The following is an 18875-nucleotide window of genomic DNA, read 5'->3' on the forward strand; positions in this document are numbered from 1 at the left end:
GAAATTCTGCTTTTCTGTCCCACTGTGAATCCAAGGATAGCTCTCTTGCCCTGAAGTAAAGTGGAGGAAATGGGAGCAGTTTTTATTTAAAAACATGTAATTGAGCTTAAACCTTGTGCAGCAGCAGAGCCTTCAGCTGCTGGGGGAGTTTCTCTGGGGTGTCTCTCAGAGTGTTTGGGACTCTCCTCGGGATGGGGATTGTCTGCTGTGAATTCACAGGGTCACAGCTTCACGGGGTGGTTTTGATTTTGTCTCGTTCTCAGCGTCCATGTCTATTTTATTGGCAATTAAATTAATTTCCCCAAGTCATTTCTGTTTGCCCAGTGATGGTAATTAGTCAGTGACCTCCCTGTCTTTATCTTTTCCATCTTTCTTCCCAGTTTGCTGAAGAAGGGAGTGAGAGGGTGCTTGGGTGGGAGGCTGGGAGCAACCCAAGGCCAGCCCTCCCCTCTTGCTCTGGTAAATAGTGTCCCACATCTCTTTTCTTATTCTATTTGGATGCTTGAGATTTTGGCATTGTTTAATTTTTAATCAAACCCATCTCATCAATATTCATCATAAAATGAAGTTGTAAATTCTGGGACCAGCGATGGTTCCTTTTCCCTGCGGTGTTTTGCTTTGGGAATGAATCCCAGAGAATGCCCAGAAAGGAAGGATCTCCACAAGGTCCTCTGGCAGCCTTGTGTTGCTCTGCCTGGAGAGAGACACAAAATTTGATGAAGATGATTTCTGTGTAACTTCCCAGCAGTGTTGAGTGGCCACCCACTATGAGAATATTCCTGTGCTTTAGGACCAGTTACAGAGATTACACAGTCAGGAAGAGTTTTGGGATTGGCCATGAGAGACTCTGGGATTGCTTCTCTTCCTTTAAAAACAAAGATCTAAATACAAGAACTCTATACAGTGAATTTAAACAATTATGCCAAGTGTTTTATTTTGTAATAAAACTCCATTGTTGTTGATTTTATGTAGCTGGCATCACTGTCTGTAGTTTTTTTCTGAAATTATAATTCAGTTTTTAAAGATTCAGTGGAAGCGAAATGTAAAATAAAAAATAGTGAGAGCATACAGGTAAGTGAAAAGTCTGCAGCAGCAGTAACTCAAGGAGAATGTAGGGAATACAAAACAGGTTTTCTGCAGAAAAACCTTTCACATGCAAATACATTGTTCTGAGATGTCAAAACCTGAAAAGTTCTTTTAGCAATTGCAAGTTTGTGGTGAAGATCTCTTACTCACACAGCTGGTAGTTAGATCACTAATATTTTATCCAGTATTTTGTGCAAAATGACTCAGAGAAGAAATTTGAGACAAAGTCTCAAATCTTTGTCTTTAAGGGACATTTTCCTCTTTATGCCAGCCTTCCTAAATATTTTAAACTTTCCATGTAAAGTGAAACAGGATTATTGACAGCTACTGTTCAATTAAAAGTTCTCACAATCCTTAGACACAGATCAGCCCGTGAACTGTGTGACAATCCTGGTAGTAAGGAATGTTATAGTTCATTTTTTCAGTTTTATGGAACTTCTGCAGTAGCCTGGGGCTGAATATTCTGTAAACAGCCAGTGCTGAGCCTAAAGATGCACTGAATATCTGAAAGCACTTTGCTGAGATCCTGGGCTGATGGGGAGCACAACGAGGTCTCTGTTGCCACTGGTTTGTGGAGCTGGGTGTGCACTGGACTGGAGGGATCACAAAAATCTCTGTCCAAAGTGTTTCGTTTATCTGCTACCCAGTTAGACTGGTCAAAGCCTCTTCATCTTTCTGAAAGTGCATATTCATAGATTTTTCTATGAAGAAGAGTCAAAAAAATATAGAATTTCTTTGAAAGTTTTTTTCCTTTGAGAGACATTTCTTCCTAAATCTGTGGACAAGCTAATAACGTAACAGCTAATCACATCTGAAGCTTGTGTTCCTAAGTGGATACTTATAACGTGTTTTTTCCTTTTTTCCTCTTTTTTTTCACCCCCAGTGAAATTTGATGACTGCAAAGGGAACAACAAATTGAACTTTGAAGTTTCTAACCCAGACTTTACAGTGGAACTTGATGGGAACTTGGTTGCACTCAAGAATGTACCAGAAGCTGGCAGAGCCTTGTTTGTCCACGCGCGGTCGGAGCACGCCGAGGATATGGCAGAAATCTTTATTCTTGAAGCAAACGAAAAACATGGTGCATTAAAGGTAAGATAAGTACCAAAGATTAAAAAAAAAATTAAAAAAAAGGGCTGAGGAGATGCTGCTGCTAAATATTTACATGTGTCACCTAGGATTGTAGGCAATTTTAATCTGTTAGCAGAGATCAAAATCAGTCTTCAATGCAGATATTGCTGTAACATTTTAGCACTAGGTTTAATTTGTGATGCAGATTTCCCAGGTTTTGGAAGATGTATTACATCTTCAGGTGTGGATGCTAAACATTCATAAAGACTTTATTCAAATGAAAGAGCCCAAGTATTAAAATTGGCTGCTTCTTCCAGTGTATGTTATGCCAGGTAATCACGGTTTGGCCACAACTAAAAATGGAAAATCGTAGTTTAAATGTGTAATTTAGAATTCACAGAACCTTCACGTTTCACTCCAAGTCTAAGCACGTGGGAATGAATTCTGTGTAATTTCAGTTTTTGTATTGGTCTGCTTATCTGACACTGTTATGTGGTAAACTGCTCAAACATCTGCACACAGACAGTGGCACACATTTTCACTCTGTTTCTGTGCCAGGGTGATTTTTATTCTTCTCTGTCCACTGACTGCTTTGTCCTTTCTTTCCCCCTCTTGAATTTCAGTGTAAAACAAACCTCACCCTTTGGGGGATAAAGCACTTCAGAAATTGATGGAATTATTTACCTCACACCCCTGCAAGGAACAAAAGGAGATGTGAGCTAGCTTTCACTTCTGTGTCCTGACATTTAGGAGAGAGGCAGACGAGGTAGTGGCTCACTAGATAATTAAGCCTGGTACCTTTACAGACCTATAATTTTGCAGAAGTATGAAGCAACTTTGATAAAAATGACTGATCTACTGTCTTGATTTGGTATTTAGACATTCAATTGCCAGCATTCTCATTATATTCCCAACAATATATTAGTATAACTTGAGTCTTCCATTATAAAAACAAATTATCTTGAGGAGAAAGGCTGCACAAACTTCTGAGGGTGCAGGGCTGAGGAAAGGTTTTGCTCTGCACTTTAAGCAGCACACGATGTGAATATAGATTGCCAGGGGGAGAGAAAGAACCAGAATGTGCAACCGCAGAAAGCTGATCAGAGCCCTGAAATGGAATTTAATTTTATTTAAATATGCCGTTTCTTCACAAAATCAAATCTGAACACAGTCATACTTGAGGGAGTCTCTTACGTGGAGGAGCTGTGAGTTTAGGACCACAGACTGCCAAATTCAGGGTAGGAAAGCTCCACTTGCAGGAGCAAGCTGGGCCCTTGGCTGTCCTGTGCCGCAGACTCGCAAGCCTTGCTCCTTCTGGTGCATTCACAAGAACGTTCAAATGGTTTTACTTTGAAATCTTAGGAGCAGTTTCAACATAGGGATCATAATTCTCTGGTTAGAAGTTACTAAAACCACTGAGGAGTTTGAGACGTGTCTGACAGGAGGTCTGGAGTTAAACTTCAAGGGATTGGTTTATGTGTGAAGATCTGACTTTCTGGGAATCACACTCTGAAGATTTATTCTGGTTTACTTAGAGAAGCAGCCCTTCAATATCTGTGGGGAGAGGTGTTCTATGGAAGTTACAGTCTAAGGGAAATTTTGTCAGATATTCCATGGAAGTTACAATCTAAGGGGAACCTTGTCTCATGAGTAGGAGTTAAAGGATGTGTATTTGCACAGACTGTGACAAGCTCTGCCAGCCACCTTTTCTCTTTACGTCCTGTTTGGGTTCTGGGGAGTGTCCCCTCAGAACGTTCCAGCAATATTAATTGATGCCTAGTGTTGAAATCTCTCTCCAGGCTACTTTTGAAAGCCAGGACTGATCTGGCCCCGCTCCTGGATTCTGTTCCAACCACTTTGTGTTGCTTTAGAGACAGAAAACCAGTCTGAATCAGGCACATTCTGCCACTAGCCAGCCTTTCCTCACAGGTGACAATATCACAGCATCACCTCAACCTGCATTCATCACCCCTTTCTGGATTTTGGTGTTCAGCCCATACCCAGATGATTACCCATTTAATGTGAGATTTCGTGTCTGCAATGCCATTGTGAGTTACACGGTGCCTTAATGTGTCCTGGGAAATCCACCCAGTGAGAATCACCCCCTCTCCAAGGGAATAAAAATCTCTGGGGTTGGCTGTCCTGCTCTGGCCTCACCCAGTCCTCTGTCGCTGGTAAATCAGCATTTCTTCCCAACATTTTCATCTGTTTGCCTATTTTAAACACCACACAGCCAGTGTTGTCTCTCTGTTTGTCGTACTCGAGAAGGATATAAAGACTACAACGTCCTATCTAAAGTGATTTTATGATAAATTCGAACTTAATCCTGTACTTTTGCAGTCTAAATGTGTCAGCACGGAAAGAGCAGAACTGCTCCATCTGTTTATGCACGGAGCCTTGGCTAAGGAAGGCTCAGATGTAACCTCAGTAATTCAGCATAATTCTGTGGGGTTAAGATGAGCACATGCTGGAGCAGCACTTAGCACTCAGTGCTTAGAGAACAGTACCTTGTCTAATTAGGGGATAAGTAGTTCTTAAGTATTTCCCCACTGCCAGCAACTGCCATTTCTTTTCTGAAAGCATGTAACCTACATCTGTGAAATCCCATTGTTAATGTTGCTAATTGCAGATTCCCAACGTGTTTGGGAATGGCTCTCAACAATGATCTCTGATGTGCTGACTGGCACTCGGAGCCTAGGAACAGAGTGTAGCTCCTAAAACTTTCTGACTGCTACCAACCATACTTTGGATGAATATGGAAATTATTTAGAGGTGCAATCTGGAGTGCACAGAAAAGCTTTTGGTATTCTGCTGGTGAAAGGGTGCAGCTCTTTCCTGCTAAAGATAGGGGATGATTCCAGCTGGCCTCGCCAATCCGTCCTATGTGATTAACTAAATTAACTTCATGGCCAGAGTAGAATCAGTGGCTGTTGGAATATCAGTTAGTATTTAACTGTTATTTGCATTTGAAGCGCCTGTTTTCCTCCTCTTCTGCCAGAGGCATAATAGATCTGCAGAGCCCGCAGCTTTCCATCCAGGCCAGGGCTCTTGTACGGGCACAGGAGGCTCCTCCATCACCAGCCAGCCACGGCTCTCTGGTCACCCCATCTCCTGCAGGAGCAGATGCTGCAGTGCTGCTTGTCCTGACGTCTGCACCTCTAACACACCCCAAAGCCCAGGAATCTCTGCCCACAGATATTCATACACGCAGAAATCTGTCCATCGGATTCCAGACCAGATTCCAGACCAGACTCCAGCTGGAATTGCTTTCTGCAGCCCCCTGGATGTGCCTCCTCCCTCCTATGATTTTGGATAGATGCTCTGGTCTCTGTCTGTCTTGACAGAGGGGAATATTCCCAAAAATCTTCTGTCGTTTCTGAAGTCTTTTGAATGTGAGTGCACAGAAGGTGCACTGTGGAATGAGTTAATGGTTAACTCCTTAATAGTTACGTGCCTGTCCACACTTGGAGCCTGATGCAATGAGTGCTCATGAAAAGCAGAAATTCCACATGCATTCCCCATGGATCGGTGCTGGTGAGCAGTGGAACATTCCCCATGGAACATTCCCCATGGAGAAATGTTGGGATGTTGCTCTGCCTGTGCCCTGCTCTGCCCAGCGTTTGCTTGATGCCCTCACACAGTCAGGACTGGAGTGCTTGGGGATATTAAGGAAAAAAAGAGACCTGGAAATGTTTTAATTCACTCAGGATTCCTCCGATGAACTTTGAATACATTCTGAATAATTCAGAGAATTGCTAAGCCTCAAATCCCTAATGGAAAAATAAATCGCTCATAAACCCTAGTTGGGGAGAAAATGGCCAAGGCAATGACTGGCAGCATTCTGTTTTTTTATAACTTGTGTCCTGTCCAATGCTTCATCCCTGCTTTGTTTTATGGAGAAACTAGGACAACTGAAAGTTGGAAATTTCATCTCGTCTGAACATTGTCCAGACATTAGTGGATTTATGTATTTACTGGAAGAGTCAGGTTTTGTGGAAGGCAGAAAGCATAGCCAGGCTTTTGTAGAGCCTCATAATAAATGGTGAGTTGCAAAAGGTGGCAAGCTGGGACTTGAACTGTGTCCCCCAAGGCTAAATAAAATGGTGTCTGCTGGTCCTGCTCCCCCTCTGAAATCTGATGCTGGTTTTAATGAACATACCCTCAGTGTCCTGGGAGCTAAAAGGAAACCTTGGGACACAATCTGTCTCTGCCTCTCTGTGTTGGCAGCCTTTATTTTTTTTCCCTTCCCCACAGCAAAGGGAGTTATTTAGAACTTTTATTTGTTACACCATTACAGACACAAGGTGGAGGGGAGTGAGATATCAAGAGTCTGGCACCAAGGCAGATAAGAGGGCAGGCAGATATTCAGAAATTCCAGGCTGGTAGTAACTTCACTGCATGGTGCTCAGCAGTCTTCCATACAGAAGGATGAAATGATTAAATAGAAACTGTCAAAGCCTCAGGACACATTTCAGGCACTAGACAGAAAAAGGAGCAGGAGAAAGAAAAGAAGAGATAAGAGTGAGGAGCATACCCTGAGACAGCATGTTGTAGGCAAAGTTTAAAGCCATCTCCAGCAGCAGCTGGGACTGAAGGAAATGAAGTTGCCCCAGTCCTGCTACTTTGTCCAGTGCACTTTGTACCAGCCAGGGGCTGGGCAGAAGCTGCTGCTTTTTTCCTTTTGTCAAACCACTGCTTTTCCCAACGCCAGCACTCGGCTTTGCTTGTTAGAGCAGGGACAGAGCCTCAGCAGCCTGGCTGGAAACTTCCTTGCAGACCCAAATTCTGATTCCTGCTGAGGCTGCCTGCATGGAAACCCTTTGTGCAAGTTGCTTTCTGCCTGTGCATGTTTCCTAAAGTATCAAACAGAAATAATGAAACTAAGCTCCTCGGATTTAAACCTTAGCATTTCTTGTTTGTGTCTTGCTCTCTGCTTATCCCCACAGGATAGAGATTGCAAATATTATGGATATGAGATAAAAAGTGCCTACAGCCTTAAATCCTACATGTATGGCTTTCTGCCTTGGAACAGATGATAACGGATCAATAATCTTATTATGAATCAGGATTCTCTCACAGCAGAAAATATTCAGGCAAGGAAGTGTGAATAGCTGAGTTTAGTCATCTGGCAATTCAATAAGTTATTTGGAAAATAAGATCAAGAACCAGCCCCTCTGATATAGCAGGCAATCGTTCCCATTAACGTATATTAGCATTTTTCTGGTTAGAATAGAATTCCAAATAGGCTGAAAATGACTGTGCAGAGGTAGGAGATGGACTCACACATGAGATATTGACAAACAGGCTCAAAGAGTCCCATGTTATTAGATTTTGCATATAGCAGTTGCTGCAGAAAGAGACGCACTGCATAAATAAACCGCCGTATTTTGCATTTAATTTTAAGGCACAAAATAGAATAAGTCACAGGGGGTGCATCAATACCTATGATACGTTTGAGTTATTATACTGATCAAAACTCTGTATAGAATACCATTTCCAGAAAAGCTGGAAGAGGAGATCCCTTGCCTTCAGATATGAAAGTGTCCTTCAGGCATATAAAGAAGGATTTTCTTAAAGATCAAACACACAAAAAAAAGGTCATTTTCTCACTGTTGAGTTCAGTTTGGCAGAAAGTTTAACATATTAACATTCTCCCAGCCATTAAGTTATTAAGTTGTTATCACTTCTGTTACTTTTGTTATCGCACTGCAAGCACATATTGACTTGGAATTCATGCATAAAAAGCTGAGGTAAAAGTGATCTTAGAATTTAATACCTGTGTATTGGTGGCATTTTCATAAGTGACTTTTCCCTGCTATAATCACCATTGAATATATGCTATTTTTTTTTTCTTTTAAAGTCTGCAATGCTACATTTCGGATTTCACAGAATACATCTCAATTAATGTCAATGAAAGCAAGAGCTTGTTCTCTTCAATGGGTCATTCTGTAGTGTCACTTAGCTGCCTTTTAAACTATATTTTTATAAAAATCCTCTGTGCAGACCACTTGCTGTTGCAGAAACAACAAAGAGCTCCTTTTATACCAGAAATCTCCTTAACCTCTCTTTTCCACAGAAACTCCAGTCACCTGTTTCCCCTCTTTATCTCCCAGCCTGAGACATGCTCAGATTCCAGAGGGTTTTAGCCCAAGCCCTGCAGCAGGAGCAGTGCCTGGCGGTGCTGGGTGCCTGCGGCTCCCCTGCCCCTTTGCTGGGCAGTTTTGGGGTGTCCCCGCAGCCCTACTGTTATAAATGCCAATACGATATTCCAATTAAAATAATAATTTGGTTTATTAATAAAGATCGAATTACAGAATTTCGATAAACCCACCAACAGCGGAGAAACTTGACAGAGTTTTCCCAGGAAATGCCAAGGGTGAACCATGAGATACAGGGTCTGGCTGTCTGCTATATCCCCTACGGTTCACAAATTTGGCCGGTTCGGGGCTTGGTTTTTATACACTTTATTCTGCCCTCGGCAATATTTCCCCACATTTCCCTTTGTTTCCCAGCTAGCTATTCAAATCCAAGGCTTTCTCCACCAGGCTGGAAAGAGTTCTTTTCTCAGTTCATATGTTCATGTCCAGTTTCTATAGATCCTTATGGCTGATGAATGGTCGAGATGTGGGTGATGGTGCCTGATGATCTGTGAGGGTGTCAGCAGAGGTGTGGATCCCTTGGCCACCTTATCTTGATGGGTCTCCTCCCGGTACTCCCTGCTGGTTTTCCAGTAAATCTTTTGTCTCTTTTCTGAATGGGACTTTCTAGGGTGGCGCCTGCTTTTTCAACATTTTTAGTTTCACCAACTGCTACAAGGTCTCCTGAAACATATACTTTATACAATACATATTTATACAGCTTTATAGGTTTTCAATTAACCATAAGAACATGAATTAATCAATTCACATTTTTCACACCTACCCAGGGCAGCTCTGAGCTGATGGACACCCACACTTCCCCTGAGCTCTGCAGCCTCCCCTCCCCTCCACTGCCAGCCCCGTGCTCCCTCAGGCCTGCACTGAATTTACCCTTCCCAGCACCAAGGAAGTGCAGGTTTCATATGCTCTGGCTTTGGAGTTTGCTCTGACAAAGATCCATTTATCTGAGAATTATTATGGTGCCAAGAGATGTGGCAGTTGCCATAGCAACAATTACATATTATGTTGAATACCAGAGTAAATGCTATAAAGAACAGGAGCCACTGGTGGTTTTCATTAATTTAATGTTCCCTTTTTGGACAAAGTGTGACTCGTAAGTTTATTCACTGTGTGTGTAAGTGCTTAGATCAAATGTGTGGGCTCGCTTTTCTCCTCTTTCCCTCAGTGTGCAACTTCAGCATGTAAATGAGAACTACTTGGTTATTTAAGGAGAGAAAAAGGGTCTTATAGACTGGAAACATGAATAATTGCCTGTGAAACAAGAAGGTGTTAACTTCCGTGAGTGTTCAGTGCCTTTCTCTGTGAGTAATCTACATTCAGATTCTATGTGAGCCGGGGATGTATTTATCCAGGAAAAGGGACTTTGTGCTCTTCAGCAGCAAGCAGAGCCAAGAATTGAATGTGTTTAGCACTGATTCAAAGGTGAAATTAGATTATTTTTGAGACAAATGCAGACCTTGTTAACGATTTCAAATTTTTTTGCGGACTAATGTGAAATGACAGGCAAAATTCTTTGTAATGAATGCATTTTATTAAAAAGCAGTTACAAACATAATTCCTTTCAGCCCTGAGGTGTCTTTAGGCTGCTCAGTTGGTTCTTCCTGCTGTGACAGGTACCATTTCACGGTGGCTTGATGTGCTGCGGGTGGAAACTTGAGTGTTTTGTGGAAACTCAGAACCAGATGCAGTTCTGGAATGCACCAGTTTTACTTTATTTTCTTTTAAAACACACTGAGGTTGTATCCTCCATCCATGAGACCTCATGGCAAAGCTTCCACAAACCTCAACGAGAGCAGTTCCTCAAGGATTGCTAAAGTCTTGTACTTGAACTAAAATTCATTCCAGCACATAGTGCCAAGAAAATACCTGTTTATTTCCTGTGACTAAAACATTTTGTGAGAGTTTGAATGGTGGATTAGTTATCTGAAGATATTTTGAATTTAATTAGCTTCTCTCTGTGATCTACTACGTTAACTGTCCTTTATCCATAAAAAGAAAGAATCCACTAAATATTGTGGACGAGTGATAAACTATCATGTATTTACATATAATTATTTTTTCAAGTATTTATTGTCCTGACTCCAGCTTGGAAATTTTCTGGAGCAGACAAAACTGTGCCAATCCTATTCCTTAATCTTCAGAGACTGATGGAGTTCTGTGGAAACTCCTGCCAGAGGTGTGGGGAACATTTAAAGAAACCCTTTGTGAAAGGTTTAAATTTAAAATTCATGTAGTAAATGAGGATATAAGTAAGAAAGCAAGAGGCTAAGCATGATTTAGTAGAACATTAGGTGAGATCATAAAGGATAAGTAGATGTCTCTTAGGATATGCAATATCTTTCATTTATAAAGTGGCTTTCATCCTGTAAGATCCTCAAAGTGCAGCTAGCAAGTACATGGGGACAGAATGTGTGTGTGCTTGTCTTAATGAAAACATCTCTAAAAAGAGGCATTTGCATAGATAGCTTTATTTTTGATACTTATTTCATAATACTTTTTCACATCAGGATAAGAACAGAGTCTTCTTAAACAAGGGATTAGGGAAAAGGAGCTGGCGATTTTGATAGGATATTAGAATTGCCATGACAGCCTTAATGTCCTCAGATCCATCCGGAATAAGACATGTTAAGGAAACCAGAAGAAGGTGTGAGACTTAGGGTAGAGAAGAAAAATTGTCCATTTATTCCATGGCTCTTCTTTCATCTGGCACCAGGATCTGGCATCACTACCCCTGATCCACCCGAGAGCTCTCAGATTTATTAAGGAACAGAGAATATTCCAAGAGGAACTCAACATAATTTGAGCCCAGAACTAAGCTCAAGGTTATTTTTTTTTGTGTGTGTGTGTGAGACACGAAACATTGCTGGTGTTTTCCCACTATCAGCTTCTCCCTCAGCTTCCAGAAGCAGCACGGATTTGAGAGAGCCATGACAGGAGAAATTATTCACATGGAAAGATGGTCCCTGAGTAAGAGTTTAGTAATTTCTCTCCATTGGGCACATCAATAATAATCTCTGATGATTGCACCAGTATTTCCATGCTGATTTTCACAATCCTGAAGGAGTATTTATTATGGTTATTACAGTAACACCTATCTTAGCACACACCTTAAATATTTAATGGAGCATCACAGGATAAAAATCTTCATTTGTCCTCCCCCAAGAATTGATTCTGCCATTGCAAGGATAGATGGCTCCTTTTGGACCTAAATTTCCTTATTTGCTGGTCATTACAACTTTGATGCTTTTATGATTATTACTTTGCATCTTATTTTGCAGCTGGTTTTATTTTTTTTAATACCTAGAATAACTTGGCAAATTGAAGACTGACAGAGTTAAAGCTTAGAGCAATTTGTTGTCCTTATAATAAACAACTCTGCTAATGCTTGCAGTCATCTTGGAGTTATTAATCATCCATCCCCTCACTTATTTCACCACCAAATCAAACTGAATAACCTTTGCATTAAGCAGTTGAGCCATCTGAGAAAAAAAAAATACCACTTGTTTTGTACAGTTTCTCACTGAGAGGGCACCTGGGGTTGTGATTACACAGGAAGAAAGTGGAAATGCTTAAATGCATTTAAAGTCTGTCTTAGGGTACTGCAGAACTACTGAATATTTGATGTGGCCAGGTAATGCCATGGCAGGGTGGATGCACTGGTTTGGTTGGTTTTGTCTCAAAAAGGGTCAAACCTGTGACATGACCTGTGTATTTGTAAATGGAGGCTTGGAGTCTTATTTGTGCGTGTGCGTGGATTTCAGATCAGACATATCTTCTGTGAATATAAATGGATAAATGATCAGATTTTATGGAGTTTTAAAGACTCTGCTAACAAGGAACTTCACTGACTTCAGCATTTTCATTTTCTGCCAATGGACAAAATCTTTTCAGAACTACTAGAGCAAGTGTGCAAAATATATCCACCAGATGAATATTTACAGACTTATTGGTGATAATCTATGAGCTACTGAAAACAAAAAAAATCCAACTTATCTTTCTTTAATTGTTCCGGAACCCATCTGATGCTGTGTGTTAAATTACTGAATGTTTGCTGGGCTTTTATTACAGTACTGAGCACTGTTGTATTGTATAAAGATTTATCCTCTAATCACCAGGGAGAAGGTGATAGTACAAGGTTTTTTTTTTTTAAATCTAGAAAAGCAGACCAAACTTTCATTCTCAGATATTGGCACAGAAATTATTTGTCCAAGGATTTCAAGGGTGTGATCCCATGAAGAACACGGAGATGATGAAGGTTTTATACCTGCATTGATATCAGGGTGCATTGGTATTACCTGAATTTTTGACCAACCCAAAAAAGAATAGAAATCACTTTGTGTTTGCACTACTAATGCAGCTTAAAAGGCTGGATCAAAATGCAGAGGGCTCCCTTCAAGGCCAGCAGTGTGGTGATAAGGCAGCTGTTCTGGAACAGGGACCTCAAGTGCTCTCCAGAGCCACATTATTTTGATTTGGATATTGTCATGTACCAAAAAAAAAAAAAAAAATAAAAAAAAAAAAAAAAAAAAAAAAAAAAAAAAAAAAAATCCAATAAATACAAAATTCCTGACTGGCTGACAAATACTAAGCATTGCAATTTCTTCTCTGCCCAGAGAGAATATTCTCATACCTGTGACTTTTTCCTTTTCCCTGAGGATGAAATAAAAAGTCAGCAACTCCTGGTTGGTAAGAGACTCCTGAGTGCTGAAGGACTGTGCTGGTGGCAAAACCCCTGGTGGGAGTGCTCAGGATACTCAGGAGTGTGCTCCAGCCTGGCAACACCTGCAACAAGAATATTCACTCTAAATCTGTTCTTATTGCTGCTCTGGCTGCAAACTCTCAACTCGTGCTGCAGACTAAGATGATCATCGCACTAATATTCTGTATTTGCTCTGGCATGCATTGATCCTGACAGTCCTTTGCAGCAGAATGGGCATCCAGAAATAAAAAAAAAAATCTTAGTTTGAATTTCTGCTTTAGGAGATGGGGATTTCCTGATTTGTTTTGGTGCTACCTCAGTCAACAGTCATGGACTAATTCAGCTCTGTCATTGATTATATCAAAGCCTGAACCTCCAAACTGAGAGGTTCATTGGAAGTGCTCATGTGTACTTTATTTCCAGCTATGTCTGTGGAAACATTACTGATATATCAGAGTGGGATATCTTGCTGGAGAGGCTTTAACACACGTTCTGTTCAGTGCCAACTGTGTTGAGAAACACAATAGAGATATAAGAACATACCTATGTATAGTTGAGACAAAAAGAAGAACAATATTTGACAATTTTTCAACAAAGTTATGTTCCTGCATGACTTAAGCCTCAAAATTGATACAGTTGGTTGCACTATCCACTCTGTTTCAATAACTGCTGCAATTTGGTCCTAAAAGAATTTAATTTTTTTGTCCCCCTTTTGGTTTTCAGTGGAGTGAATTGTTTCAGCAACAGGTTGAGGGCAAAACTGGCAGCTCCTCTGTGGATAGTTCACACTCTGTGCCCTTATCCCTCGTGTGGATGTTCAGGGCAGCCTGGGGACCTTTCTGACTTTATTTACAGACATCACTTTCCCTGCACTGCTGCGTTGTGTTGTCCTTACATGGTTCTCTCTCTTTCCCTCCACTCCCTGCAAGTTTTGGTCATTAAACCAGAACTGACCCTCAAAACTGACCCTCAAATCAGGAATTCAGGCATAGGTAAGGCGAGGGGGAATGTTAAAACTTCAGTTTAAAGATTAAAAGTCACAGCTGGGGAAGATCTGGCTCTGAATTTGGCTCACATCTGTAACACTCGAGCTCATCACTGACAAAGCTTCATGAGTGTGTGAGCAAGGCTGGGAACTCTGAGTTAGAGGGTTGATTTTAGGCCTGATTATTCACAAAACCGTGTAATTAATCTGTCATAGGAAAACACAGCAAGCAGTGCACCGAATGCAATCCCCATTAAGTCAACAGGAGTCATTCCACAGACTTTAATGAGCTTTGAATCCACTCATAAATCTGCTGTGAGGAGTGTCCAAATCAAAATTTATCTGGGGGTGACCTTGATGTTAATTGTTAGTGCTTCCATGTTGTTTAATTGCCAGGAAAGCTGAATGCATTAGTGGGACTATCATATGGCATGGTCCTTTCTATTGGATACTATTAGCATCAAGTTGATATATGTAATATTAATTGTGCATAATGTTAGTGGGTAGTCACAGTCTGCCAGTTATATTTTGTGTCTGTGAAATAGGAAAAAAACCCTCTTCAGTTATTTTTAATGTCGCTTCTGCCTTCAGCTGAATCCCTGCAAAATTAATGTTTTTTTGATCAAGCAGCTCTTCAGAGGATCTCAGAAGTTTCACATTTATTCGGTGGCTTTTAATCCCAGATTTTGTGTACTGACTGTAATTACTTTAAAATTATATCTCAAATTTGTGAATAACATAAAGGAGATTCTGTTCAGTCCTATGATGTTTATTAAATTTAACATCTGCCAGAAAAGTTCAATCGTCTGTATCCCAAATGGAAATATTTCCTTCTTTAACATGTCATATTTAATTCAATTAGAGGAAAAACAGGGGCAACATATTAGAAGTACAAAAGGGAAAGGGTTCTTCTAATTTTTGTCTACTAAACAGAAGTAGATGGTTTACTTGAGGGGCATAATTGCTATAGCTTCTAGTGGTATAAAAATATGGCAGAGTTATAGTTGGAGGACTGGGGGGAAGAAATTACTGGTTTTGTTTAATGGCTTTCCAAATTCCTTGTCAATTCTGGTAATTATTGTGTCTTTTCTTTTTGTTGGCACTCAATGCATTAGGCTGCACTTGGGATCATTTTATTAATGGAAAATATGTTTCTGAACAATTGTGAATTAGATGAGTGCCTTGATTAAAACTCTTTATTTAAAACTATAAAATGAGAAAATAACGTGAATTAACCTCAAGTCTAGACAGTGGGAAGATAAGACTCTGGTTTCCAGTGGGGGTGTGTGCTTAGAAGAACGAAGGGGGAGCAAAACCCTCCTGCACTGGCGTTTGTGCCTCATTTCCCTGCAGTATTGGAGCACTGAGAAAGATTGTGGCTTTAGGGAGTACAGGTAGGAAATACAGCAAAGGGGTTCCAGAAGAAAACCCGAGCTGGGCAAAAGGAAAAACGTTACTGTCGATGATCTTCCCGGTCTCTTCCACCGGGCAGCAATGACAGAACAAGGGGACACAGTCTCAAGCTGTGTCAGGGAAGGTACAGGTTAGATATTAGGAAAAAATTTTCACTGAAAGAATAATTAAGCACTGGAATTGTTTTCCCAGGGAGGTGGTGGAGTCACCATCTCTGGATGTGTTTAGAAAAAGACTGGACATGGCACTTGGTGCTATAGTCTAGTTGAGGTGTTAAGGCATAGGTTGGACTTGATGATCTTAGAGGTCTCTTCCAACCTCATTATTCTGTGATTCTGTGATTCTGTGATCTTCGCCTTGATACCTCTCTGTGTCCGATCCCTGCAGAAAATGCAGTTATTCAATAATAAGCACATATTCAATATAATTCAATAAACACAATAATTCAATAAGCACCTTTGGGTGCAGGGTGATCAGGACCTTTTATCTTTGCTGCTGGAGACTCAGCAGTCCAGAGATGGGGCTGTTCCAGTGCAGGGTTTGAGTCCATTCCCTCTGCTTGGTGGGTGCATTGTGATCTCAGCTCCAGGGGCTCGTTCAGAGGCTCCCTGCAGGTCTGGACAGGCCCTGCAGCTCTCCAGGTGCTGCTGCCTGGCCTGGCCTCCCCCAGAAGGGAAAGAGGAATCCAACTCCTGCCTGGATACCTGAGCAGATCCTTGCCTTTACCTTGTGCTCATCCCCAACAAGTTTCCTCTGATCTTTGGCACCCCATTAGCACCTTCATTACCTAGTCTGAGGAGACTCATTTGTAATCTTCTGATAACAGATTTACATGTGTGAAGCGTATTTTTCAATAATATCAGTGGGACTGTCAGGGAATGCTGAGTTCTGTGGGACTCATTTGAGCAGATTTCTCTCTCTCTAGATATATTTGAATGTGCTACATGAATTTTGTCTCAACTAATAAGCATGAATTATACATTCTTAAATGCCTCTTCCATTTATCAAGCTTAATGTTGTTTAAAAAATCTGAAAACCAACAAACAAAAACTTTAGAAGATTTTCTTTAACTTTCCCCATGCTGTAACTTTTACCATGGGATGAAAAGTACCTTAATTCACTGTAATAATTGTCTTATAAAAATGACACACTAAACATGTTTTTCCACCAGAAATTTTCATTTTGATTCTTAATATTTCATATCTGACACTGTGCTAAATGAGAACATGGCTTAACAGTTGATATTGATTTGCACGTCATTTTTTCATTTCACTTTCCTATTCAAAAGGAATCAGTGCTGACAAGTTAATGAACTCCAGCTACAAATGCAGAGATAAGCCACAGGATAGGTTTAGTACCTGCCTTGTTCTAATTACGAAAGGTTCTCTTTAGGTGGCTGTTTTATGTTCACTACAGGGAAACTGGAATAAAGTGACTGTCAACAAAGCAGACACCTGGAAAAGTGACATAATAGAGGGCTATTTATAGAACCTTTAGGCAAATCTACATCAATTTATCCCAGTATTTTCAAGTCTTTAATATTTACAAGTGCAATACAATTAAAATTCAAGTACACTGAGTCCTAGGACTCTATGTTGAATAAAGATTCATAAAACTATGCTACCTTATATCATCTATTTTAAAATTAACTTTTTGTATAAATTAATAGCTTTGGACAGTGGCAGTAGAGATCAGGACTGTAGAATCAGATCTCAGAACATTTTTTTCCCTGAACTTCTTTGTACACCTTTTGCCCCTGATATACTTTCAATTAATATACCTGGTATCTAAGAAGTTATTCCAAGTCCTGTTTTGGTGTTGTTTTGGCTAAATTAGTGAATGTGATTAAATTGGTATTTTGGCTGGTAGACCCTGCTGCTGGGAGATATGAGCTGGTCAAAACCCTATTTTTTAACCTTAAGGGCAGATTTTTTCTGCCCACACAACTTGAAGCTGCTTCCAGAAGTACTGCAAAACTGCAAAATTGAGTTTTTACATTGAAACCAGCCTGTAGTGTGAACAACTCTGAAGCACCTTTGGTGCTTTGGAGGAGGAGCTGCTCCGTGGTGTAAATTTACTAGAAGGTAACTCTCCACCACCTGGGAATTTTCTGTCAGACACTTCCCGCGACAGAGATAATTAATTTGGCCGGGGAATTTGGCCACTGAAGCCACTTGTGGACTTTCGGAATTAACGACTCTGTGAGTGTTTGTGTGACTAAGAGGCCGTGCAGAAACGGAGTGGTGGGAGAGAGAGGAGCCCTGGATACTCAGAGCAGAGGCCTGTGGTGACCATACAAGGCAGGGAACAGGGTGTTCCTCCCTTCCCACGCGGGCAGGGCGTGGCGCTGTGCCCGCTGTGGCGCCGTGCCCGCTGTGGCGCCGTGCCCGCCGTTGCTCGGGCAATGGAACAAACTCTGGTCTCTGGGGAACACTCTGAGAGATCTGCCCAGAGCAGTGGCACAAACACAACTTCCAGGCTGTGTTTACAGAGCTGCTCCTGCACAGTTTGACACACCAGTGCTCTGCTGTGCTGATGGTCACAGAATAGCCTAAATTGGAAGGGACCCACTGGGGTCACCAGTCCAGCTCCTGGCCCTGCACAGGGCACCCCAACAATCCCCCCCGTGCCTGGGATTGTCCAACACCTCTCCAACTCTGAACACGATGCTGATGGACAAAGACAAGGAGCAGTGGTTTCTCAGCTTCAGTGGGCTCTGATTTTGCAGGAGGAGGGAAATAGATGTGCAGCAGAAAAAGTACCTTTTCCTCTGTTCCACCCCAAACACAGCTAAGGACACTCAGCAGCAATAACACCATTCATTAACAACAAGAGGATGAGAGGTCGGAACGGGTATTTTTCAGATCTTTCCCCAAAATTATTATTCAGTTCTTGCATGGGGATAAGTCTGATGAAGGATTCATTTCTTTGTCATTTTAGTATCATTCATGTTTTCCTAACAGGAGAGAAATGTGAAATAACAAAAAGATTGTTCTTTATTCCAAGATTAAAGTTTCAAAAGCTTAAGATTTGAACTTTACTTAAATCTTTTGAAGAAGCTTGAAAAGCTATTACGCAATCATATCTTTCATTTCAGCTACAGCTGGAAACAATACTATCAACATAGCATAAAAATATTGGTTTTATCTTGTTTCCATTTGTATTTCAAGGGTAAATAGCTCACAGGACTTTCAACCTAAATTTGCAGGCTCAAAAATTTTGTGATTATTCAGGATAAGCTTCAGACAAGGCTATGAAATCCCAGCTATTTGTTTGGGGCAAATGCAGATTTCCTCATTGAAGTGTAGCCATGCCTGACATGAGCAGAGACTTCACTTAAAGCCTTTGTTGTTTCTAAAGGTAATGAGAGTTTCAGTGTATTTCTTGCATTTGTTAAGAAAGTTTAAATATCACCTCAAGGAGATGGAGATGGACGCAGAGCTGTCAGAATTAAAAATGAATG

At 40.9% G+C, this 18875-nt stretch overlaps 1 protein-coding gene across 3 annotated transcripts in view; it reads left to right on the forward strand.

Moving 5' to 3' along the window:
- The window catches only part of CDH13 (cadherin 13), a 440900-nt gene that overhangs the window by 157211 nt on the left and 264814 nt on the right, over window positions 1-18875 (forward strand). For all 3 annotated transcript variants that reach the window (XM_063410982.1, XM_063410981.1, XM_063410983.1), the window contains one exon: window positions 1970-2178. In XM_063410982.1, the coding sequence (XP_063267052.1) occupies window positions 1970-2178 (209 nt within the window). The remainder of the gene's footprint in view (window positions 1-1969; window positions 2179-18875) is intronic.

The sequence above is a fragment of the Prinia subflava genome, chromosome 13 (assembly GCF_021018805.1).
Source record: "Prinia subflava isolate CZ2003 ecotype Zambia chromosome 13, Cam_Psub_1.2, whole genome shotgun sequence".
In the NCBI taxonomy this organism is placed as follows: domain Eukaryota; kingdom Metazoa; phylum Chordata; class Aves; order Passeriformes; family Cisticolidae; genus Prinia; species Prinia subflava.